We start from the raw sequence: 27311 nt of genomic DNA on the forward strand, positions 1-27311 counted from the left end.
AACTTTGATTTCTTGTGCTGTTTAAAAAAAATACCGTAAATTCAAATGGTTTCCTGTTTGTGATTCAGTTATTTTATTCTTCACACTTCTGGATAGAATAGTTTTGGACAGAATTGCTTGTTTTTTTTTTTTTTTTTCTTACCTGTTCAGTTTTAGGTACATAATTTTGAAGATTAAGATTTTTTTTTTGGTGCTCAGGTATCAACAGCAATTATTAAATGGCTTTGAGAAGAAGGGCTTTATTCTTATTCTTAAAGGTTTGTGACTTGTGGGGCACCTGGGTGGCTCAGTGGGTTAAAGCCTCTGCCTTCAGCTCAGTTCATGATCCCAGGGTCCTGGGATCGAGCCACACATCGGGCTCTCTGCTCAGCAGGGAGCCTGCTTCCTCCTCTCTCTCTGCCTGCTTCTCTATGATCTCTGTCTGTCAAATAAATAAATAAAATCTTAAAAAAAAAAAAAAAAGGTTTGTGACTTGAGTACCTGGAACAGTGATGGGTGGAAGATAAGTTTTGCTTATTTGTTTTATTCAAATTCAAGTTTTTGGTCTCATAAAAGGAGTTTGGAAGTTTTCCTTCCACTTCTGTTTTTTGGGCTAGCCTCAGAAGAATAGGTATTAATTCTTATTTAATTGTTTGATAGAATTTCCCTGGGAAGCTATCCGATCCTGGACTCTATTTTTTGGGGGGAATTTTGATTATTGATTCAATTTCTTTGCTGGTTAATAGTCTGTTCAGATTTTCTATTTCTTCTAGGAATTTATCCATTTTTTTCCCAGATTGCCTAATTTGTTTGCATATTATTGCTCATAATATTCTCTTACAATTGTTTGCATTTCTGTGCAATTGGTTGTGATCTCTCTCCTCTCTCATTTGTTATTTTATTTATTTGGGTCCTTTCTCTTCTTTTGCTAAGTCTGGCTGCGGGTTTATCAATTTTGTTAATTCTTTCAAAGAACTAGCTCCTGGTTTCATTGATCTGTTCTACTGTTTTTCTCATTCCTGTATCCATGGTTTCTGCTTTCATCTTAATTATTTCCCTTCTTCTGCTGGTTTTAGGCTTTATTTCCTGTTCTTTTTTCCTGCTCCTTTAGTTGTAATGTTAAGTTGTGTATTTGAGACTTTTCTTGCTTCTTGAGGAAGGCCTTTATTGCTATATATACTTTTCTCTTATGACTGCCTTTGCTATGTCCCAAAGCTTTAGGACTGTTGTGTTTTCATTTTCATTTGCTTCCATGTGGGTTTTAAAAAAAAATTTCTTCTTTAATTTTCTGGTTAACCCATTCATTCTTTAGTAGGTTATTCTTTAACCTCTATGTATTTGTAGTCTTTCAAAAATTTTTCTTGTGGTTGAACTTCAAGTTTCACAGAGTTGTGATCTGAAAATATGCATGGCATTATCTCAATCTTTTTGTACTGGTTGAGGCCTCATCTGTGACCCAGTATGTGATCTGTCCTGGAGAATGTTCCACGTGCACTCAAGAAGAATGTGTATTCTGCTGCTGTAGAATGAAATGCCTTGAGTCTATCTGTTCAGTCTATCTTGTCCAGTGTGTCATTGAAAGCCATAGATAGATTACTTGTTGATTTTCTGCTTAAATGATCTGTCCATTCCTGTGAGTGAGGTGTTAAAGTACCCTAGTATTATTATATTGTTATCAGTGAGTTTCTTTATGTTTGTTACTAATTTATTTCTGTATTTAGCTGTTCACAAGTAGGGGATAAATATTTACTATTGTTAGACCTTCTTGATGGATAGAACCTTTTATTATGATATAGTGCTCTTCTTTATCTCTTGGTACAGTCTTTGATTTACAAATCTAGTTTGTCTGCTAAAAGTATGACTAGCCCAGCTTTCTCTTGATATTCATTAGCATGATAGATTGTTGTTCACCCTTTCACTTTCACCTGGAGGTGTCTTTGGGTCTAAAATGAGATCTCTTGTAAGCAGTATTTTGATAGGCCTTGTTTTTTTTTTAATCCATTCTGATACCCTGTATCTTTTGATTGGAGCACTGAGTCATTTTACATTCAGAGCAGTTATTGGTAGATATAAAATTAGTGCCACCTGTAAAGTTGCTATTCCTGTGGATTTTGTCTGTTCCTTTCTAGTCTTTGTTGCTTTTGGTCTCTCTTGTCCACTCAAAGGGCTCCTTTTAATATTTCCAGAGCTGCTTTAGTGTTCACGAACTTCTTTAGTTTTTACTTATCTTGGAAATTCTGTATTTCTCCTGTTGTGAATGACAGCCTTGCTAGGTAAAGTATTCTTGGCTGCATACTTTTCCCATTCAGCACATTGAATATATCATGCCACTGCTTTCTGGCCTGCCAGATTTCCATGGATAGGTCTCTGCTAACCTTATGTGTTCAACTTTGTCGGTTATAAGGACCTTCTGTCCCTAACTGATTTCCAGAATTCTCTCTTTATCTTTGTATTTTGCAAGTTTTACTGTGCTGTATCTTGGTGTTGACCTGTTTTTGTTGGTTTTGAGGGGAGTTCTCTGTGCCTCTTTCAACTTGAATGACTATTTCCTTCCCCAGATTAGGGAAATTCTCAGCCGTGTTCGTTCAAATAAACCTTCTATCCCTTTTTCTTGTTCTTCTGGGACTCCTGTGATACAGATATAGATATTACTGTGCTTTGAGGAATCTCTGAGTTCCTGAGGTCTATATTTTTGATCTAATAGTTTTCTTTCCCTCTTCTTTTCATCTTCCATTATTTTCCTTAATTTTATCTTCTGTATTATCTATTTGATCCTCTGCTTCTTCCATTCTCATTGTGATTACATCCAGTTGGTTCTGTATCTCAGTGATAGCCTTTATTTCTGCCTGACTGGTTTTTAGGTCTTTATCTCTGCAGCCAGGGTTTTTCTGGTGTCTTCTATGCTTCTTTCAAACCCTGCTAGTATCCTTATGACTGTTGTTCTAAATTCTTGTTCGGATATATTGATAATATCTGTTTTGAGTAATTCCCTGGCTGTGATTTCTTCTTATCATTATGTCTAGGTTTCTTTCTTTTGCATATTATGAAAGCTTGTTATGCTTCCTGCTCATGAGAGTAATACTGTATTAGAAAGGGGTAATACACTGTCTAGGGCCTGGAGCTTAAGGGGGTGATTCTGGTATATGGGTGATTTTGGTGTATGCTGTGTGGACTCTGATGTTGTCTTTTGGTAGCTCTATACCACAGGTCTGTACTCTGTACAGAGTTCTTCCTGCTTGGACCTTTAACTAAGTGTGCTTTGATTTGTTTAAGTCTGATTTTAAAAAAAGGATTCTGATTCAAGAACAGAGAAAAGGAAAAGGAAAAAAAAAGCAAACAGACAAATAGAAACCATAAGCCTGATTCTAAGGAATAAGAAAGAAGGAAAAAAGAAAAGAAAAAGAAAACAAAACCTGATCCAAAAAATGAGAAAAGGAAAGAAACAAACCAACAAATGAACAAAAAAACCTAAACCTTATATCAAAGAAAAAAGAAAAAAAGACAATGAATAAAAAATTAAATAAAAAATAAAAAGTAAAGTAAGTAAAAATAAATAAATAAATAAATTAATTAAAAAAAAAAAAAAAAGAAAGCCTTGTTCTCGTACCACCAGAACTGAAGCTGATTCTTTGGAGCACTCTGTGATTGGTAGGCTTGTCACACACGGGGGCCTGTGTTAGTCTTCTGAGGGAGAAGCCTGCTGGGCTGGCTCACAGTCACATTTGACATTGTAAGGATGCCCTTGCTGGGTGCAGGGGTGTGGGGTTTGGTGTAGGGGACTCCAGCCTCCACTGGAGGCACTGTGTTTCTCTCTGAAGTCCTATGGTGCTGGTGGGCTGGGTGTGTGTGAGTGTATATGTTTGGAAAAATGGTGCTACTCTACCCTCTTGTCCCCCAGAAGGGGAACTCACAGCCACTGTTGTTTACGAAGTCCTCACAGTATAGTGAACAGTCTTTCCTTGTGTGTCCCTGGCTTTTGTCAGACCCCTGCCCTCAACCTCTCTGTGCTTGGGCATGCCTGGCATCATGGTTCTGTGTTTTAGCTATGGCCAGGGACTGGGATTCAAAACTCCAAATCTTAAAGGGCCAGGCAAGACTCAGACCCTCTCCCTTACCCCATAGTAGAGAGCCTCCTGGTACACCTTGTTCCATTCTGTCCCAGAAAAGCAATCTCAGGGCTTATGCAGGGTGGCTGGAGTCTGTTGTGCCCCAGGAAAAGCTGAAGACCAGGTTTTCTGTCCTCTGTGTACACATCTCTCTGCCTGATGAGTGTTGCTTGGTGGGCCTTTCCTCTTTAAAGTCAATAGATAGCCTCTTCCAAGTGTACTCAGGACGGGGAGTGTTCTCTCTTAGTGCAATCCAGGAGTTCCCCACATTGCAGCATCTTTTGCGAACCCTACATGCTGCTTGCTCCCCTGCTCTCACTCTCCCTGACTTCCCTACACCAAAAGGGCTGCCTCCCTTTCAGGGCACCATGGCTTTTCTCTCTCCTACTTCATGTCTTTGAACTTTGCATCAGCCATGTTCTGTCTGAAGAGTTCTACAACTGAAGAGGGTGTAGGAGCTACCTCCCACCAAATTATTTGTAACTAGTTATAAGTTATTCAACACAATTTGAAGTGACAGAACCTTAAAACCCCAGTCTCAAGGGTTGGGAGCCTTAAATCCATTACCAAGGGAATCAGCAAAGAGGGTATTGATCGGGAGGAGAGAAAATTGGTAGGGTTGGTCTTTAAATATCCCCAAATTTAGTGTTTGTGTTTCCTTCAGTTATAGTTTCCATTTCTAAAATACTCTAAATCACAGAGTCCTGGGGGCACCTGGGTGGCTTTGTTGATGAAGTGTCTGCCTTGGGCTCAGGTCCTGATCCCAGGGTCCTGGTTTGGAGCCCCGCATCAGGTTCCCTGCTCAGCTAAGGAGCCTGTTTCTCCCTCTCCCTCCACCCCCTGCCTCATGCTCTCTCTTGTACTCTCTCAAATAAATAAATAAAATCTTAAAAAAAAGTTAAGTTGTGCAGATTTTCTTAATCCTCTGATCAAAATGATTTGGTTGATTTAGCTGTGTTGGAGCCATGAGGCTGGCTTAGAGTGCCTTGCTGCTCTGCCATCTTAACTCCTCCTCTGTAAGATATGTTTTTAAGCAGGAATTGAAACCACAAAACCACTTTCTTGACTACAAAGTCAAGAAAAATGAATTTTTTTAAAGATTTTATTTACTGGTCATCTGGATGGCTCAGTGGGTTAAGCTTCTGCTTTCAGCTAAGGTCATGATCTCAGGGTCCTGGGATCGAGTCCTGTTCAGCAGGGAGCCTGCTTTTCCCTCCCCACCCCGCCTGCCTCTCTGCCTACTTGTGATCTCTCTGTGTCAAATAAATTAATAAAATCTTTAAAAGAAAGATTTTATTTACTTACTTGAGAGAGCAAGCAAGAGAGAGCAGGGGATGGGGTAGAGGGGGAGGGAGAGAGAGAATCTCAAGCAGAATCCCTGCTGAGTGGGGAGCATCATGTGGGGTTCGATCTCACAACTCTGAAATTGACCTGAGCTGAAATCAAGAGTCAGAGAGTTTTCTTAAAAAAGTTTTTATTTGGGTGCCTGGGTGGCTCAGTGGATTAAGCCGCTGCCTTCGGCTCAGGTCATGATCTCAGGGTTCTGGGATCGAGTCCCACATCGGGCTCTCTGCTCAGCGGGGAGCCTGCTTCCCCCTCTCTCTCTCTGCCTGCCTCTCTGTCTACTGTGATCTCTCTCTGTCAAATGAATAAAATCTTTAAAAAAAAAAAAGTTTTTATTTATTTATTTGACAGAGACAGAGCGAGGGAGAGAACACAAATAGGGGGAGTGGGAGAAGCAGGCTTCCCGCTAAGCGGGGAGCTCAATGTGGGGCTTGATCTCCGGACTCTGAGATGATGACCTGAGCTGAAGGCAGACGCTTAATGACTGAGCCACTCAGGCACCCCAAGAGTCAGAGACTTAATTGACTGAATCACCCAGACACCTCAAGGGAGATGAATTTTAAACTTATTTAAAATGCAAAAATATTTTCTGTTCTTTCTGTATGTAGTCTACTTTGTTCAGTTACGTGCAATGATATTACAGTTTTAACTTGGGAAATAACACACCAATGGAGTAAATGATGACCTATCCAAATTTTGAGTCCTTGATAAAATCATCGTAACTTGCAATTGTTATTTTGAATAATAAATGATTCATTACTTAGAGATGTTAGTCTCTTCCTCAAATAGGTACCTGTTAGCAGACCAAGATTAAAAACAATATATTTAAAAAGAATTAAGTGTTGATCTGAAAAATTATTGTTTATGTGGGGTTTTTTTTTGTGCTTTTACCAAAGCTGCTACTTAGAACTATATTCATTTAGTGAATCAGAAAGTATATTTGAGCCAGTGAAAGGCAGGTAAAATTTAGGTGAGAGGTAGAGTATGCTTGTTTTGGGCTAAGAATTACTTGTTTTTCAAATCCTCTGTCTTTCTGCTAGTGTTATATGCTGTTTTTTTGATATCTTTATCTGCCCTGATTTTTCTATCATAATATTTAGGAGTAACCTGATTTTATTTGTGTGGAAAAAACATTGGGAAGGGTAGGTCAGAGGTGCAGGCTCAGATTAAATGTAATTTAGATGCTACATCCTGCAGGGTTGAGATCTGCTAGCTTGGCTCACTTGACTTAAAGCTAATCACAATAATTGAAGGTGATTTTATTTTATTTTATATATATATGTTTTTAATTTTTTAAATTTATTTTCAGCATAACAGTATTCATTGTTTTTGCACCACACCCAGTGCTCCATGCACTCCGTGCCCTCTCCAATACCCACCACCTGGTTCCCCCAACCACCCACACCCCGTCCCTTCAAAACCCTCAGATTGTTTTTCAGAATCCATAGTCTTTCATGGTTTATTTTATATTTTTAAAGTTTTATTTGTTTATTAGAGAAGGAGAGAGAGCATGCACCTGCGCATGTGCTTGTGCTGGTGGGGAGGGGTGGAGGGAGAGGGAGAGAGAGAATCTCAAGCAGACTCCTCACTGAGTATGAAGCCCAAAGTAGGGCTCGATCTCACAACCCTGAGATTTTGACCTGAGCCAAAATCAAGAGTCAGGTGCTTAACTGACTGAGCCACCTAGGCCCTTCCCAAAGGTGATTTTATTTTTAAAGTACGTATGCCTGCCCCCCCTCATCACCCTGGACCCATAATAACAACTGGAGGAAGAAAATCACACTGACTGATGGGACACAGAATGAAAGGTTGAGAAGCAGTGCACAGTAGTATAATGCATTCCGATTAATGATATTTCTTTTCTTTTTTAGGAAAATCACCAGCGGGTTAGTATTTTCTTTGACTATGCTAAACGCAGCAAGAACACTGCCTGGTCCTACTTTCTGCCAATGTTGAATCGGCAGGATCTCTTCACTGTTCATATGGTAAATTTTGAATTGATCAAATTTCTGATTTGGGGAAGAAACACATGTGGGCTGTTCATGACTTGGTAATGTCCCAGTTCCCAGAGGAGTAAAGGCTGTAATGTTAATTTTTCAAAGCAGTGTTTCCTTATTGATGGTTAGTAGTGTGGGGATATTGGGAAGACAGAGGAGATGGAGTTGCTTTGATACAGTTAAAGTTTTGTAGGGTATTTGTAGAGTTCATTAGCATAAAGGTCTTTGCTAGATTGCATGCAAAAAGATCTTTAGATTGTGATAGGATTAACCTATGTTTTGCTATAGAAGTAAAATTTTGTTTAGAAGTAGCCACTGTGCTTAATTTTTATTTTAATTTAGTAATTACTTGTTCTTTTAATATCTTAAACAGACTTCTGTTTTAAACTTACCCTGAAAGACTATCTTTGGAAGGCTTAATTAACACTGAACAGTCTTTTATGGAGTATAGAGAAGGTATGAGAGAAGAGTTGAGAGAGTAAATCTTTGTATAAGCCTTTTCTATTCCCAGCGTGGAGTGGGCTGCAGTAGCGGAGCTCCTGAGGCTGTTCATTTCAGTAGATGTCTTTAAAGTTTTCAAATCAAGAACCGCTGTTAGTAAAACATTTTTGAGCATGTGAAAGGAACTATTTAAAAATATATTTTGACTGTATTGCAAAATATATTTTTAAAAATGAAATACAAACTTATTTGGAAGGAGTTGAATATTGAAAAAAAAATCACAGCAAAGTGGTTGTGAGTCCTGCTTTTAAAGGTATATGATGTGATTTTAGAATCAACCAATGTAGTATTCAAATACATTTCTTATTTTTCAGGCAGCAAGAATTATTGCAAAGTTAGCAGCTTGGGGGAAGGAACTAATGGAAGGCAGTGACTTAAATTACTATTTCAATTGGATAAAAACTCAGCTGAGTTCACAGGTAAAAGACACTTTTTTTTTTTTTTTTAGTATCTTTGAAGGGATGTGACACCCATATTCAGCTATTCGGGAAATTACAAAAAAGTTATATTAAAATTATGCCATTTTGAACTTGATAAGTAAGTCAGACTACTCTCAGGTATGGTAGTATGCTTCACTTTTTCTTTCATTGACTAGCTTCAACTCATACCTTTCTGTCTTCTGCCACTTGGGATTTTCCTTTCATGCTTTTCAGTGGGCAAGGAGTCTCTTCCTCCCAGGTGGCTGCCAAGCTCACATAGGTGGAAGAACTGAGAGGAGTTGCACATTCCAGACAGCATACTCATGTAAGGCTTGTAAGAAGGAAAAAGGAAACAGTATAGCAGGATACAGAGTGTTGGCAAGCTTCAGACTGAGAGACTTCAGGTGCAGCTCCCATGTCTGCCTTGGAGACTCTGAACTTTCAGGATTTGTGCAGGAAATCTTGGGTTTGGGGAGAGCTCTTCATAAGTTTCTAGTGAGATCGTTAATGTCCTTCTGGTCACAAAACCAGGCCAAGCTGTCTGACTTGTTACACCAGTAAACAAACTATCTCTGGGCGCTGTCAGGGGAGTTTTACAGACAGCACATTACACAGATCATTGATCAATCAATCCAGTTGTTCTGGTCTTTCTCAAGAGTCCATACCAGGCTTCCAGGTGCCCCCAGGTAAGCCTGGAGCTGCTGGGTACAGCTGCGAGGTAACCATTGCACAGTGGCACCTTCCCAGGATTTACTGTCACTTAGAACATTTGGTCCTAAGGTTAAACATGAAGCCTGCTTAGTGGTCATCTTGGTTGCTTTCAGACCTCTCTAGCTCTACTTCTCCATGAAGAAAATAACTTGGTGGTTAAATGATGGGGAAAATGACAGGTTTTCTGTTTTTGTCTGCATGGTTCCCTGGGACAGGCAAAAGGTAGGACACTTATGGTGGCTCAGTGGTTCTTTCTTTTAGGCTTCCAGTGACTAATATTAGTGGTAAGGGGGAACTGGGAGTGATCTCAGAAAGGGAATGAAATGAAGGTGGGTGGGGAAGGAGTATTCTGGGGGAGAAAGCATAAAAGAGAATGGGATTTTGGTGTGGGAATGTCTTATGTGAGGAATGGGACCAGGAAAATAATATAGGTACTTAGTGCATTGTAATAGTGTTCGATTACAAATAAATGTCTGTTTGAAATAAATTTTTGTAATTCAGATTTCAGGTGACATTATAATAGATTTTAATTTGAGACATAGGAGAGACACCATGACATTTACTTGGTTTACTTTTTGTTTTATCGTTGCTTGCCTTTTTGGGGAAATCTAATTGTCTTTTATATTTGAATAGGGATATTTTGGAGTGTATTGAACATTATTATTTTTTATGTCAATAGCATAAATCTTAACAGTCTGTATGGCTTAGGTTTTTTTTTTTTTTTAAGATTTATTTATTTTAGAGAAAGAGAACTTGAGAGCAGGGGGAGGGGCAGAAGGAGAAGGAGAGGAGAAGCAGACTCTGTTGAGAAGCAAACTCTGTTGAGCGTGGAGCCTGTTGCAGAACTCGATCCTACAATTCGAGTTGAAACCAAGAGCTGGATGCTTAACTGACTACTTGAGACATAGGCACCATGGCTTAGTTTTCAAAGGTATTTTTACAAGAGCCACAAATTTGTGGATTTTACTGAATTTGTGAAGTATTTAAAAAACATACTTAGAACATGAAAAATAGGTGTGTGAAGATGAGCTTTTAAATTTCTAGGTGTGTATCATATAGGGTCAGAATGCTTAACCTTCCCCCTACCCCTTTTTTTCTTTTTTGAAATTAGTTCTTCATTTGAACAACTTCAGTCTGTTTTTGCGTTAGCTTTATGGTAATGGTAATGAGGCTGTGTTGTAACTGGATTCATAAAATGAAAATTGGTAGGAAAGAATGTATACTGTAGCTTGCCACTAACATTTTGGGTTGTTTCATCTTAGATTTTCCCTCACAAGAATAACATTTATATTGTGCCTTGCAGATGATTTATTACTTTTGGAATGATTAACTATGTTATAACTGTGTCCAAGAATTGAGGGAAATATCTTTATCATCAGTAGTGGAAGCAAAATATTTCATTGTCTAGAACAGTCTTTATTAGAACAGAGCTTCTTGGTATTAGATAAATACTTTAAAAGACCTTTTCTTTATCTTTCTGGTGCATTCTTCTTATCATCAAGTCTTTGGCTTTAAGTAGTTCTGGTTCAGTGTTTCTGCTTTCCAAGTCCTGCTACAAAGTGACTCTTCAGGGTGCTTAGGCCCCTTCTGGATTTGCCTCTCAGAGTCTGGTCACTGCTTCTGCTAGGATCTGAATTGCCCTGTCTCTTTTGCTGTGGGCAGACACTTATTCCATAGCTTTCTATCAGGATCAAATTACAGACTTCTTGTTTAAGGAATGAAACCTAGGATTATTTGGCATTCTGTTTGCTGTTTTGCTTAAATGTCACGTAATGGCACTAGATCTCTTTTTCTCTGTTGTTAGTGTTTTCTCCCTCATAAAAAGAACCACAATTTCATAATTTTAATAGAAATAAACTTTCAAATGTCCAAATTAATTGCAAGTTTCGATATTTTGTTGACTTTATAGTGACATTTAAGAGCTTTTTCTTTTTTGGTAGTTTAAGCATTCTCTATGGGTTGCAGGTGGCCTCATGCCTGGCAATTAGTAGATACTAAATAAAATCAGTTTGAGTAAAACTAAATAAAAATTTCCTTTCAGAAATTCATTACTACTTTTCTCTTGTACATTCAGCCTTTGGCTTTCTACCTTAACTTTTCTTCATTCATTTTTATATATCATTTAGACATTATATAACATGTGAAGTTCTGATTGTCATTATAACTTGCTAGGATTGCTGTTGATAATCTAAGTTCTGTGTAGAATCTTCCCATTACTAGACATCTATTTTAAAAGCTTTGCCACAAAATATATTGTAGATGGTTCAGTTTAAGATGGTCCTCTTCCTTGAAAAACAATTCAGTAAGTAAATTCTGAGACTTGGAAATTTGTACCAGCTTCACTTACGAAATTTAGTGGAGCTTAGTATTCAGTTTATTATTGTTCCATTTTTAATTAAGTTGTCTGGAAGACTGTGATATTTAGAATATTTTGTGTCATCCCCATGCTTTTTATTAGTTGATGATACTCCATTAAGTAGGATTAGGAAAAAAAATTATAAAATTTGCTTAGCTCCCTTTCATAAGCTGATAAATTAGGATAAAATTAAGAACAAAACTAAGTAATAAGTTATTTATTTCGTAATAGAAACTGCGTGGTAGCGGTGTCGCTGTTGAAACAGGAACAGTCTCTTCAAGTGATGTAAGTATATTCCTTCTTAATTCACTGGCCTCCTAACACCATGAATATAAGTTATTTTGAGTCATTTAAAATTTTAAAGATGTTTACTAGTTCCCCAAATGTAAAACCATATTAACCTTCAGTTAGGTTAATAGCATTGTAAAAACTCTATATTTATGTATATATAAATATTTATGGTCTGTTGGTAGACAGGAGACTTGCTCTTCCCTGTTGCTCTTCTTTTCAGGTCCCCTTATCTTAGACCTGAGAATCAAGGCAAGAGTCTGAATTCAGATGTACAGCTGGAGTGAGAAATCATAAAGTTACTTACTCTCTTCATGCTTTCATTGTTTGATAACCTGTCCAACATCTGCTTAACAGATATGTGAACAGTGTGTCAAGGAGTTGGAAACATTTCAGTTTCCTGATGGGATAAAGCTCATTACTTGCACAGTGTTGTTCAAGGCTTTATGTAGGGTATATGTTGGGCAGAACCCCTACCTGCCCTTTTTTTGGCCTAACTCTCCCCACATTTTTGTAGAGCCCAAAGGGTAAAGGTTAAAATTAATCACGTCTCCCCAAGTTTCCTTCTTGGTTGGACTTATCTTCCCCATTTGGGAGCAGTTTATCTTTGTTATATTTTGAATACTTCAAGAACTGGCAATAAGTTTGGACAAGTAAGGGTTGGCATGATTAGAGCTAATTGAGAATAAGAGAGGGAAAAAAGAACGAAATGTAGGTGAGGTGCATCTATCTTCATTAGTGGGAAATATCTCTGGGAAACTGGAAGGCATCTTCAGAGGGTGGTGTCTCCCACCCGCCTGTGGTAGACCTAAATAAAGCTGTGTAGGAGCCATTTCATATCCATATTAATTAACAGTACTTCTGTAATCAGCATGGAATATATCTGTTTGTGTGCTCTGACACTGGAGGTGACAGCAGAACCCATTTTCAAAGCCAAAAGCAGGGCTTCTCTTGGGGCAGGTATTGAAGGACTTGACAAATAGTGTGTTAGGCCAGAAAATGGCTGTTAACCTTCTGAAGAGGAATCAGAACAAGGTGTAGAACTACATGAACAATCTTGGGGTCAGAGTGGGGTAAGGAGGTGATAGGTTGGAAGTCTAGATATTCAGTCATAAGCGCATGTTTAAATTGAGAATCTTTTATTTCATGACTTGAGTTTTTACGGGTTTGAAATTCTGAAGAATAATTTAATTCATGTTTTGGAGTTATTGATAAATTTTTAAAAAGGTATTTAAAGAATTATGTATCTTATAAATTTGAGTGATTAACGTGTTTGTAAATTATTAAAGCTTACATAATGAGTAATGTTCTTTTCTGAAAAACATGAACATGATGTTCTTTTCTGTCCAGTGTATTTGAAAAATAAAACTAATTAATTGAATTGGCATACATTAGTCAAAGTGGTTTACGTGGTAGACTCCTACACATACATCCCAAGCAGAATTAGCATCAGAGGTAATAGTAGGTAAGGAAAAGATGACCTTTGAGTTTTGACCTTCTTCCCTTTCATACCCTTCAAACTTTAAACATACTTGCTGTCTCGTCCTGAAGGTTCTTACTTTTTCTGATGGCTATCTACTTGGAAAGCAGACTTTGATAAATTGAGCGTAACGTGGTAGCTTCTGCTCTGATATGATTTAATAGGGGAATCTGAATTGGTAACTAATATTGAGCTCTTATTATGTGCTCGGCACAGTTTTATTCATTTACATTTACATCTCCTTGAAATATTCATACTTCCTCTCTTGACTTAGGTCTTACTGTAAGCCACATTGTATAGATGTGAGCAGTGAGGCTGCGCAGAATGGCAATACAGTTTTTGTGAAGTCATTCAATTAATGAGTGGCAAAAACCCCAAAGGAAAGAATTGTTTGCCAAGAGAATTCCTTTTGAGGCAATAGAAGTTGCAGTTGGGCCTTTAGGCATTATCCAAGTTGCATAGCTTTCTCAGACATGTAAAAATATTGGTATTATATTTTAAAAATCCCTTTCAGTTTTCTAAGAGCATAGAAAAGCAGTTTGGGGGACGCCTGGGTGGCTCAGTGGGTTAAGCCTCTGCCTTTGGCTCAGGTCATGATCTCAGGCTCCTGGGATCAAGCCCCACATAGGGCTCTCTGCTCAGCAGGGAGCCTGCTTCTTCCTCTCTCTCTGCCTGCCTCTCTGCCTACTTGTGATCTCTCTCTGTCAAATAAATAAATAAATCTTAAAAAAAAAAAAAAAAAAGAAAAGAAAAGCAGTTTGGGAAGTTGCATTACACGATATTGCCACTTGATGTCAGTGTAAAACAGACACAAGTTTTATCCTGCAAAATGTGAAATAAGAATCATTCAATAGTCTTACCTTTAAAATGATCACGGAAGCATCATTGTAAGTTATGAGTGGATCATTAAAAACGTTTTTATTTAAGTGATGTTATATAAGTAGACTTTCATTAGCAGGCATTATGTTGTTTTTGCCTGGAGATGAAAATAATAAATGATACCAAATCTTAACACACTTGCCTTAAGCTGCTCAGTTCTTTCCTGTCTGATGTGAGTATTATAAGTCCTCTGAGAAAGCTGCACAGCTGTGAACATTGATTAGTGCTGATCCCCTGATAAGAAGATGAATACGGTGATCTCTCAGAGGCTTTGCAGCATTTAGAAAGAATCTGGGAATTTCTTGTTTGTTTCTTTTCTTTTTCTTCTGTCCAGCTTCACTTAAACTTGTGTAGGAAGAACCAAGGTGATTCCCCATCTGACTGTGTCCTGATCTCTGTCTATGTTGTGGATACAGTTTGGCATTAGTTACTACTAGATAAACATCGTTTCATTGATAGTAAGTAAAGTTGATGAAGTTGCCAGGTTCTCATTATTTCTTCTTGCATTTTAATGTTCTGGAGCAGTTCTGTCCGTCAGGACTTTCCATGATGTTGGAACTTTCCATTATGGTAGCCACTGTGTGGCTATTGAGGACTTGGAAAGGTGGCAAGTGAGGAAATAAATTTTCAATTTTGTTTAGTTTTTTTAAATCAAAATATATGTCACGCACCATAAAATCCATTCATTTGCAGTTCAGTAGGTTTTAGTATAGTTACAGAGTTGTGCAGCTCTTATCACAATCTAATTTTATAACATTTTTAACACCTCAGAAAGACAACCCTGTACACATTAATAGTTATTCCTCATTCCTGCTCCCCACTCCCAACTGGCAACCACTGGTCCCCTGTCTCTCTTTCTCTTTCTGTCTCTTCTGGCCATTTCATAAAAGTAAAGCACATGGAGTGTGGTGGTTGTCTATGACTGGCTTTTCTTTTTTTAAAATTTTTAATTAACATGTAATGTATTATTAGCCCCAGGGGTACAGGTCTGTGGATCACCAGGTTTACACACTTCACGGCACTCACATACGCTCCCCAGTGTCCATAACCCAGCCACCTTCTCCCTACTCCCCTCCCCCAGCAACCCTCATTTTGTTTTGTGAGATTAAGAGTCTCTTATGGTTTGTCTCCCTCTTGATCCCATCTTGTTTCATTTTTTTTCCCTACCCCCTAACCCCCCCCTGTTGCTTCTCAAATTCTTCATATCAGGGAGGTCTTATGATAATTGTCTTTTTCTGATTAACTTACTTCACTCAGTATAATTCCCTTTGGTTCCATCCACTTGGTTGCAAAAGGCCAGATTTCATTTCTTCTGATGGCTGCATAGTGTTCCATTGTGTATATATACCACATCTTCTTTATCCATTCATCTGTTGATGGACATCTAGGTTCTTTTCATAGTTTGGCTGTTGTGGACATTGCTGCTATAAACATTCGGGTGCACATGCCCCTTCGGATCACTAGTTTGTATCTTTAGGGTAAATACCCAGTAGTGTGATTGCTGGGTCGTAGTGTAGCTCTATTTTCAACTTTTTGAGGAACCTCCATGCTGTTTTCCAGAGTGGTTGCACCAGCTTGCATTTCCACCAACAGTGTAGGAGGGTTCTCTGTTCTCCGCATTCTTGCCAGCAGCATCTGTCATTTCCTGACTTTGACTGTCTTCTTTCACTTAGCATAATGTCTTTAGGATTCATGCATGTTTTAGCACATAATAGCATTTTAGAATGAGAGAAATGATAGATTTGGCTTTTGGCCAAATTTCTTAAATTGTTTTCTGTGGCAGTTATAATATCCTCTTTAATATGAAGATGGTTTTACTGTTTTTAATTTAATGCTGCACTGATGCAGCACTTTTCAGTCTTCCAGAAGAGTTAGAGTACTTTAATGATTTAGTTCTTTACTACTTCGTTGTTAACTACATTGAAAGTGATGCCCAAGTAGCAGAAATAAGTGGGCTGTGTCAGGAATTCATACAGCTCAGGCCTGTTACTTAACTGGGATCTGCTCTGGCTGGTGAACTATGAATTCTGTGAGGACTCAAAGTAATTCATAATCAGTTAGGCGTCTGTGTAAGTTTCAGGAGCATTGTTATTTACCTAAAGCAGTTCCTGGAGGATTTTCATTTTTAATGGCCTTTTATCTTCTTGCCACAAAATTAATGCATTTTAAATATTGGGGATCATTAAAATAAATGCACAGAATGAACATTAAGGAAGGAAGACAAGAATCTGTGAGTTTTGTTTTTCTGATCAGATTTTTTGGGAGGACTGTCTGGAGGTATATTCTGGCAATACAAAAGAAATTTAAGTGATAAGGTATTTCAGTATAAGATTTTCTTTTACAAATCATTGCCAAAGCACAGCACTGATAATAACAATAAATAATCTAATATGGTGCATTAGATGTGTTCTTTGAAGTTGTATACAAAGCAATAATTTATAAAGTAAGTAATATTTTCTTAAGTTCATAATTTTTCTGTATAGTAAAGAATCTTGTTACATGACTGAGCCAATTAGGTTGAAAGCATCGCTTGAAGGAGATTTAGATATTTGTAAATTAATAATGAAATTACTTTTTTTTTTTGTAAAACAAGCATAAGACTAAATTATCTTAATTTAGACATTAACTTAATCTTAGTATTTTATGAGTATTGACTAGATCTCTTTGAGCCAACTTCAAGAGAATTCTTGAACTCATATATGTATTTTAGTTCCTGCATATGAGGTAATAATAATATACCTTGTGATTTTTTGTGCTTTGTAGAACTGATTAGAATTCAGATTTGAGGAGATTTTCTCCCTTTAATTTGTTGGGGCTGGTATTTCTCTTTATTGATGATAGAACAGTTTTGAAGATTTTAAGTGATTTGCCAGAGATAATTTGGCAAAACTCCTGATAGGCAAAGCCTCTTCTCTTTTCCCTTCCTTTGTCTTTTTGCTTTTTCTTTTCTTTTTTGTTTCTTTTTAAAAAATTTTTTTAATTTAGTTTTTTTATTATGTTCAGTTAGCCACTGTGTTTTGTTTTTATAATTATGTCTTAACTCACCCAGAGTAAAATGCTCAGATTTTAACTGTTCAGCTAAATGAATTTACATGCCCTGTGTCCTCCTGCTCAATATCTCCCTTTGACTAAACTCTCACCAAGGTTACTGTTTTCATGGTATCTATTACCAGTGATTAGTTTTGCCTAATCTTGAGCTCCATTGTAGTGGGATCATATACAGTATGCTCTTATGTATCTGAATTCTCTTGCCAGTATTGTACTAGTGAGATTCATTCATGTTGCCTTTAACAGAAATTCATTCTTTTTATTGCCATAGTAGTAATAATCCATTAAACGAATATTCTCTATTCTGTTATTAGTGGATATTTTGGGTTACTTCTAGTATTTGGCTATTATGAATAATCCTGCTATGAACATTCTTGTACCTGTCTTTGGATAGCTGTGATCACTGTAATCACTTGTGCCTGGAGCACTTAATTCTAGAGTGGAATTGCTGGGTTGTGAGGTATATGTAAATTTAGTAGATACTACAAATCAGTGTTCTCAATCAATTTACATGTCCCTCAACAAACTATGGAGAATTTCAGTTGTTCCAGTCCCAACTGACACTTATATTGTTTTGTGTTATTTTTTTCTGTCTTGTGTTATTTTTTAAAGTGAATCTATAATAGAGTTAAAATGACACACAAATATGCTCACACTCACTTTTTAGTTCTACAAGAAAAGATTTGTACAATATTCATGAAACATTAAATACTTTTGGGGCTGTTAAAATCAGCAGTCCTCCATTTCACATAAACCTGGCTTCTGGAATCTATTTTAGTCACGTATGTGTTTGAAAAGTTCAGCTTGGTGCTTCACCAATTCCACTGTACTGTGCATTTTTACTCTGTGGGACAGGTGCTTTTTATGTAAAGCTGAACTTTTCAAGCAGACATGTTATTTCAAGTGCCCACGATTCCAAAATTTAAATGAATATTTGCTCTTTCTCATTTAGTTTGTACTTAAATCCCAGCATTATGAAGGTGAATATTGAAAATAATGTCTATAAATGTTTTTATAAAATTAGTTTTATTTTGGTACAATATCACTGTTTTTTATGTTTATCTTTTGTTGCCTGCCTGCTTTCTGATTCCTTAAATTACTTTGTAATTCTGCAGAATATGGATCTCTGAGATCATATTTGCCACAAAGGGGAATTTTACCAGTTGCTGTTTTTCCTGTGATGTGATTATTCCACCATAAAGTAGGAGAGTTTGCATTTCAGCAACACTGGAAGATTTCTCTTAAATGTGTTGAGAAATAAAAATAGTTTTTCTGTACCAGTGAGTTTTGCTGCAGTGAGAGGTCATCTTGTGGCCAGTTCTCAGCCTAGGATGTCTGGTACAGCACAGAGAACTCTGGCTAAACCATGAAGAGAGTGGATTCCTAGGACTAGTCCAAGATTAACTCACTCTCTTAATTTCAGCAAATTACATCTCCTTTTTAAGGCTCATCTGAAAAATTGGGAATCATAATATTTCCCTTTTATTTTTAATAATTTTTCATTAATTTTTAATTTTAATTCCCTTTTATTTATAATTTAATTTCTCTTTTAATTGTTTAAAAATCCTTTGAAAAATGTTAATAAATTATTTTTATAAAACATTTTAAATTTCTTTTTTGAAAGAAAAAAGAAATTTTTTGATTAGTTGTGAAGGTTAGAAGATATATTTTGATTCTTGAAAAAAACAAAAAGTTTACCTTAAGGAAGAACTCTGATTGGATGACATTTAAACAAATACAATTTAGGAAACAATGCAATGAGTACCTAAAATATCTTTTTTTTGTGTGTGTATTTTGTTGCTGTTATTTAGTCAGTCCAAATTGCCCATATGGGTGATACTTTTGTTAATGGAGAAGTGAATTACTTTAGCAGTTTATTTATTTATTTATAAAAAAGATTTTATTTACTTCATAGAGAGAGAGAGAGAGAGCATGAGCACGGGGGTGGGGGTAGTGGGGAGGAGCAGAGAGAGAGGGAGAAGCAGACTCCCTGCTGAGCAAAGAGCCTTGATGCAGGGCTCTACCCTAGAACCCCAGGATCCTAGGATCATGACCTGAGCCAAAGGCAGATGCTTAATGGATTGAGCCACCCAGACATCCCTACTTTAGTAACTTAAATGAAAATTATCATCTGGCTTAAGTGAGCTCTTTTACCATAAATATTTTCTAGTAAAATAGGGTGATATAAGGTACAGCCAGAATTGACTAGCAATTTAAATTAGTTTTCTTTAAAAAAAAATTTTTTTTTAAAGATGGTGAACTTTTTAATTTTTTTTTAAGATTTTATTTATTTCTTTGACAGAGATCTCAAGTAGGCAGAGAGGCAGGCAGAGTTGGGGGGGGGTGGGAAGCAGGCTCCCTGTGAATGGGTATTGTTTTATCAAATGCTATTTCTTTACAAATTGATAAGATTATGGCATTTTTTGTCTTTAGCTTGTTAATATGGTAGATTACTTTATTGGCCATGGTGTATAGCTCTTATAAATAATGTAAAAAAAACCCTATAAAATTTATCATAATCCCCTTTTTTTTTAGTGTACAGTTAAATAAGTAGTGTAAAATATATTCACATTACTATGAAGTAGATCTATAGGCCTTTTTTTCTTCTTGGAAATCTGAAATTCTATGTCCATTATATAACTTCCTTTTTTTCTTTCTCTCCAGCCCCTGGTCACCACTATTCTACTTCCTGTTTCTGTAAATTTAAGTACTTTAGCTACCTCATATAACTGGAATAATCATACAGTATTTGTCTCTTTATGACTGGCTTATTTTTTTATTTCTTATTTTTTAATTTTTAAAAATTTATTTGACAGAGAGAGAGAGTAGGCAGAGAGGCAGGCAGAGAGATTGGTGAAAGTAGGTTCCCTGCTGAGCAGAGAGCCCGAGGTGGGGCTCATGACCTGAGCTGAAGGCAGAGACTTAACCCCTGAGCCACTTAGGCGCCCCTTATATTAGTTTTCAAATTGAGATAAATTTAAAGAAAGTACTAGACAGTTACATAAAATCCATACTACCAAAAAGATTTAGTTTCAGCTCCAAAAAGAAATGATAATGGTGCTGTGTTGTATATATATCTGCAGTATTGATTGTTACTAGGATAAAAATGTTAATTATGGGACCATATCTTTTAAAGTCCCACTCATTTGGAATTTGTGTAAGATATAGTGAAATTTGGTTGTATTTCTTTTGTTTGCTCATTCAGTCAAGAAATACATATTGAGTACCTACCAGGAACAGTGCATGGTGCCAAAAGCATAGCACTGAATGGGATGGGCAGGACTTCATCTTAGGACAGCATTAGACAGTAATTAATTACACACTGTGATTATTTTAGTACCCTTCCGGCAGTGCTTGTAAGAGAGAAGCACAGGTCCTTTACAGTTAGGGGTTTCATTTGGGCAAGTTTGCTCAGCCTTACTGAGGAAGCAGAGGGATGAGGCCTGTGCCTCCACTGTAGGGAAGTGTTTGGAGAGCAATGGCAGAGAAAGGTGAGGAAGTGCTGCTGTAGAGGTGCAGGCGTGGGGAGAGTGAGGAAGGAAGGCAGGCAGGCCCAGGGTATTCAGGACCTTAGATCACATAGGGTTTTAGGACTTTTCCTCGGCAGGGGGAAGCCATTGAAGAATATTAAGAATATTAAGGAGTCACATGGCATAGAGCAGCCACAGGAAGGAGGGCAGCATTTATAAGTGCATGGCCCTGGTTCTGCCATCTTGCAGCATTAGTGCTCTTCCCTTCGAATTGCTGCATGGCTTACTTTTTTACTTTCCTGGGACTCTGTCACTTGTCTCTTTAGCAGTGAGTCCCTCCCCGAGGATACTATTTAAAAGAACACCCATCTCCTTCTCTGCATTTCCTGTTCCCTTTCTTAATGGTATTTTTGTCATATTGCACTCTAGTTCAATGTCAAACTCCAGTACGCTCTGTAATTCAGCGCTTTTCCTCTTTCTCCATTAGACGGTAAGATTCCTGATGGAAGGGATTGAGTTCTGTTTGCATGGTTGTGTGTTCAGTGCAAGTAGTGTCTTACACATAGCAGTCACTCAGTAAATATTTGTTGAATCAATATTGTTGAATCAATACTGAATACAGACTAGTAGAACCTTTCTGGGGACTAGTTGAGGACGTAGAATGATGGAGACCTTATGTTCCTTATTAGTTTCTGACATTCCAGGCAGTTTGGGGTTGTAGCTGTCGAACAGTTTACTAGAACTGTAAGGGCAAATGGGCTTCTTCATCTTCGGTTGGATTCCAACTACAAATATATTTGAAAAAAGAGTGGCGTTCCTTCTGCATACCAGATAATGTAAGCAATAGAGTAAATGTTGTTGAATGAAGGAATTCTTCAAAGTTGAGAGAGCACAATGGATTTAAAAATCCTTATATAGATGATTAAAAATGTGGCAAATCTCTAAGTATAAGATTTCTTAAATGGAAAAAGAAAATTGCAAATGAAAGTTAGGGTATAATCTTATTTGTATTTTTTGAGAAAAGATGTACATATAATGCATAGAATCTGCATTTTACACAGTGGTACTGAGGGGTGATGAGTGGGAGGTTTTATTTTATGCCATTCTATATTGATTGGCTATTTTAAAAAAAAGATTCTATTTTATTTTTATTTACTTATTTATTTAGAAAAGATTTATTTATTCTATAGAGAAAGTGGGAGGAGGGTGAGAGAATCTCAAGCAGACTCCCTGCTGAGCACTGAGCCTGATGGAGGGCTTGATTTCACAACCCTGAGATCATGACCTGAGCTGAAACCAAGGGTCATATGCTTAACCAACTGCACCACCTGCATGCATGCCCATTGATTTTATCGTAAATGTGTACAAAGAATTTCATGTAGAATTAAGGTCAGTAAAATTCATGTACACAAATATTAAAGAGGTTTCATACTTCTTGTCAAGTCATACTTCTAGTTCATAACTATACTTAGGACCCAGAAGCTGAGCATAGGCGATGTCCTTTGGAGTTCTGAGCATAGGAGTCAGGGAGACTCAGAGACTCATAGGAGTCAAGGGGAGTCAGCTGGAAAAGGTGAGGATCCAGTACAGCTTCAAGGGAAGGCACAGAGATTTTTTTCTTCCTTATTTGCTTCTTTGTTGTGACATTTCTGTTTGGAAGGAGCAGGATTTGATTATCTCAAATACTACTTCATCAGTTTGGCAGTTTTATATACTGTCCTGTAAGATAGACTGTTTCTCTGCCATTCACTTCTTGTTCAGCTTGTCTTTGAAATCTTGTGAGATTTCAGGATTTTCTATTAGCAATTATAGCTATTTTAAGAATGTTTTAAAGTCGTAATAGAATAGGAGATTCTAGCAAAAAGAAAAATATATGCAGTAGGAAAAGATCAGGATTGTGTTTACATTGAACAGTGTGGAGGGTAGTAATACATTTTTATATTCTCATGGAAATGAGCTTAAGGGAACAGATAATACAGAATTTGGGGGCTTCTATATTTTGTCCCCCCCCCCTTTTTTTTTTTTTTAAAGAAACCGTATCTTACTAGGCAGAAAACAAAAATCACTTGACTTGGACAAAATATATCTTAAAACTTTTTAAGTTTTACTTTTTTCCTCCTGAAACCAAATGGCATGATTAAAAAAAAAGAATGGAATGAATATTTAATTTTTCAATTAGCAGACAAACATTTTTAAAGTGCTGGATTTTTGCTGTTGTTGTTGTTCTTGTTTTTCTTTTGCCAGGGACTATGCTTAAATGCTGAGATTAAGAAAGACTCCTCTTTTGCTCTCTGGTTGAATGAAGATGATTGAGACACATGCACACACTCACGCAAAGGGATTTACAAATAGAGGTTTATATGTGGCACATGGAAGTGATTAATTCCATCTGGAGAAATCAGAAAACAGTAGTAGTTGCAGCAGCAAACATTTGTTGAATATTGTATTATAGGTACCATTGAAAACTCTTTCATACATTAACTAATGAAATTATACCAACATTCCATGGGATTTGTCCTGTTATCTCCATTTTATAGATAGGAAGCTCATTCAAGGTTATGTAGTTTGCAAGTGGCTGAGTGTGGCAGGCTGATTCTGGAGCCTTTGTTTCTAAAGATTATATACTATATACTCTATTATACTACTAAACTATTACCATACTATGTACTACTGCCTTTCTTTCATGGTGGGGGAGTTAACAATTGGTCTAAGTAAGACTTGGAGCAGGTAAGTCCATTCAGAAAGTGAAGAGAATGGGGCAGAGTTGTTCAGTTAGTAGTTGGGGATAGAAGTCTGGTTCTCAGGTGAAAGTAACTTTTGGAACTGACATTTTAAGTTCAGTGGTGATCCTAGAATTTGCCATACTAATGGCTTGATAAGATACAAAAGAGGTAAAAGTTTGGTGATAACTCCTTCAAGAAACTTCATGTATTGGGAGGAATAAAGATGCAGAGATCGGTACAAGGTTTAGGGACAGCTTTAAGGTGGGCAAGGTTTGAATATATTTGGAGGCTGAGGAGAGGAAAGCTATCAAACAGAGACTGAGAATGTAGAGAGGGGTCTGATGGACAGAGCATCGTGTAGGAGGAATGGGATTAAGACTGTTCTGGGGCTGAGGGTTATGGACAGGAATAAGTTTGCTGGTCTCCTAGGTGAGAGAGAGGCAAGAATGGCTATAAGCATGGTTCGGTTTAGGGGTGAGATGTTGGCTACTGGCAAATCTCTAACTAATGGTATGTATATTTTCTCATACTGCTGAGAGGGAGGGAACGGTGTAGGACAGGAGGATAGTGGTGAGTATGGTGCCTGTGCAATGGCAGAGAGAATAGACCAGAAGTGCTTGAAGGCTTTGCAGGATTGTATAATTTTCTCTAGCAGTACTGAATTACTTTAGTCTGGGAGTAGAGATGGTGACTTGTTGGCTTGATTGAAGACTGATTTTTTTAGAAAAAAAAATTGTTGAGTAATTTTATACATGACAGTAGTAGGACACATGTGAGTAAAAGATAATGAAGTGATATGATTTACTTTGTTTAATTGAGGGCAATACTTCTATCATTTGCCAGTGTTGCTCTCACTGTACACTTTGAAAGTGATTTCTGGGATGGTATTTGGACCACTTCATTATGTATAATAGGTGCAAATACAGTTTTAGAACCAGGATCTTTTTTTTTTTTTTTTTTTTAAATTTTATTTATTTATCTGACAGACGGAGATCACAAGTAGGCAGAGAAGCAAGCAGAGAGAGAGAGGAGGAAGCAGGCTCCCCAATGAGCAGAGAGCCCGATGCAGGGCTCGATCCCAGGACCCTGGGATCATGACCCGAGCCGAAGGCAGAGGCTTTAACCCACTGAGCCACCCAGGCATCCCTAGAACCAGATCTTTAACATGCACATTTATAATGTGAATCTGGAAGCTCTGTGACAGTGAATAATCCATATTTGAAATGTATCGTGTATTTCAATGTAACATAGTAAAATGGACAGAGAAGAGAAAAGCTTCCAGTGAACGAAGATATTTCTGTGTTGAGAGGAAATTGATGATAAATGGAAGAGGGGAGAGTGTCATAGGTTTCATTTTTATTCATTATATGTAGAAACCTTGCAGGGCTCTCTCTCTAAACAAGAAAAAATGGAATTCCACTTTCACAAAGGATTACTACCTGCTGATTTAATTGGAAAAATAACATTCTTTTTTCCATAATGGAAGATTGTTTTAGAGCTGAAAATTCACTTTTTGGGGGGTCATTTCTGCTAATGTTTTGAGTATTTAGACAAGTTATATTACTGGATACATAATGCTTTTGGGCATCGTGTTTACTACTTTCTCTAAGATAACCTTTTCTTGATAACTTTTGATAATTCCACCAAATGTACTTATATCATCGTGTTTTTGTAATTGAGTACCTAGAATTTCCTTGAATTGTTGCGTTTTAATGAACTTTGAGTTAAAACACAGAACTTAGTAGCATTGTATACATTAGGTGTTGTGAATTTTTATAACATTCTTGATTATCTGCCTCCCTACTTACTTATTCTTTCTCTCCTCTCCTCTCTTCTCTTCTTTTCTTCTTTCTTTTCCTTCCTTCCTTTTCATTTTATTTTTTAGATTAAATTAAATTTTATTTTCATGTTCTTTAAGGCTAGAGTCTGAAAATCCCACTTGTCTCTGTTCTTACAGATGTTAGGCTCATGGTAAACATTTAGAGAAGAGCCCAGGCCAGGTGTTGCTATTAGCTTTGCTAAAATGGAGGTGTCCTCATTATTCCTGGGAATATTATTCCTGTTTATTTCAGGTTCCAGATTTAGCCACAGTTTCCCTAGAATGGTACAATTGAACTAATAGTTGTTAAAAAGTATAGAGCAAAGATCTTTTTCAAATATCTAATTAGATTTCCTATATGCTGTAATATATATATTTCTAAATTCCTATTTATTGAATTTCTACAAAATGTCTGGCTGATGCCAAATGAATTACTTTACTTAATCCTACCAGTACCCCTTTGGGATATTTGGGGGGCATCACCCCCAAATACATAAAGAAATTGAGTATTGGAAAGGATCAGTGACTCACCTCAGACCATTTAAATACAGACTCATCTCAAAGCATACAGTTTTATCTTTTTAATTTTATTGTCATTCTTTGATATTTCTGCAGTTATGGAGAGCAGTATTATCTCTGTAGTGCCTCTCTTCAGGACTAAGTGAAACATTGCAAGATGATAACATTTGTCAAGCCATTATCAAGGATATAGTTACTTTGTTCCTTGATTTCCCTGTGTGTTAAGTAGTCTTGAACTATATAGGTTTAATTTGACAGAGAAGTCAACTGCATTTCTAAGAGGTGGAGAGGAGAACAAAAATGGAGGTTGATTTTGAAAAAGTAGCAGGAACTTTCGGAATGTCTTACAGTAAGAAACTCGGTAAAAAATCCAGACTTTTTGTATATGCATGATCTCATGTCTTTAAGTGTTTTCCAATTTTAAAAACCTTGTGCTTCTTCTTGCATAGAGTTCTCAGTATGTGCAGTGTGTTGCTGGGTGTCTGCAGTTGATGCTTCGGGTCAATGAGTACCGCTTTGCCTGGGTAGAAGCAGATGGGGTAAACTGGTGAGTGACCTTTTACTTTTAATGTAGAATAACATTTGGATGCATCTCTTCTTGACATTTTCAAGGAAGTTAATACATTTAATCATCTAAAATATATATATTTTTCATGTCTAACAGTAGATTATGTTAACCTTCATGGAAGTCAGTTACCACTAAATGGGATGTTTCCCCTTAACCTCACTTGGCCTGTGCTATTTAAGAGGTTAAGAACTCTTAATGCTTGGTAGAACAAATTCTAGGTATTCAGAATAGAACAATAATTATAAAAGTATCTTGTAGGGGCGCCTAGGTGGCTCAGTGGGTTAAAGCCTCTGCCTTCGGCTCAGGTCATGATCTCAGAGTCCTGAGATCAAGCCCCTCGTTGGGCTCTCTGCTCAGCAAGGAGCCTGCTTCCCTTCCCCTCTCTCTGCCTGCTTCTCTGCCTGCTTGTGATCTCTGTCTGTCAAATGAATAAATAAAATCTTAAAAAAAAAAAGTATCTTGTGGTAAATGTAGGCAGAAATCAGTAAGATCTTATCCACAAGAATAAATATAATCCATTCTTCATAATGTAATTAGACCATTCTCTGTGGAGTCCTAATTTGCAGGTTCAGAAACTTTGAGGAGCTACCCTCTGAGGTCAGCAAATGTACTTATAGAACAAACAACTCCCTCCTCCCCAAACAAAAAAATTCATTTTACCAAAAAGCCAACTTATTTATTCATAATCAGAGATCTTTCTACTCTTAAACCAAATAGTCTTTTTGGTTATGAAGATGTTGTTTATCTGTTGGAAAACCTATACAGGAAATTAGTTTGTCAACAGAAGGTTGCTTGGTGAGCCAAAAGAGTTGATTGAAGACCCCTGATTCTGTGTCATCAGACTCTACTAGGCTGATTCCTCCATCTCCAGTGTAGGGATACACCTGCCAGAGGGATTTCCTCAGCCAATATTTGCAACTTCCTCAGCTGGGTTACTTCTGCAAATGGCTTTTCTTATGACTTTCATAGAATTGTAATGAAATACTCAATTACTTTTGACTCAGTAAATTAATAATGTTTTATTTCTAATGCAAAATTTCAATCTGTTTATACTTACTTAACCTTTAGTATGTCAGGAAAAATAGTCATGACAATTTGCCACAT

General features: G+C 37.1%; 1 protein-coding gene across 3 annotated transcripts in view; it reads left to right on the plus strand.

Moving 5' to 3' along the window:
- Window positions 1-27311, plus strand: part of ATP6V1H (ATPase H+ transporting V1 subunit H) — a 148651-nt gene that overhangs the window by 14649 nt on the left and 106691 nt on the right. For 2 of the 3 annotated variants that reach the window (XM_059166453.1, XM_059166452.1), the window contains 4 exons: window positions 7301-7414; window positions 8242-8346; window positions 11645-11698; window positions 26089-26186. In XM_059166453.1, the coding sequence (XP_059022436.1) occupies window positions 7301-7414; window positions 8242-8346; window positions 11645-11698; window positions 26089-26186 (371 nt within the window). The remainder of the gene's footprint in view (window positions 1-7300; window positions 7415-8241; window positions 8347-11644; window positions 11699-26088; window positions 26187-27311) is intronic. The other variant, XM_059166454.1, reaches the window with a different exon arrangement.

The sequence above is a fragment of the Mustela lutreola genome, chromosome 3 (assembly GCF_030435805.1).
Source record: "Mustela lutreola isolate mMusLut2 chromosome 3, mMusLut2.pri, whole genome shotgun sequence".
Classification (NCBI taxonomy): domain Eukaryota; kingdom Metazoa; phylum Chordata; class Mammalia; order Carnivora; family Mustelidae; genus Mustela; species Mustela lutreola.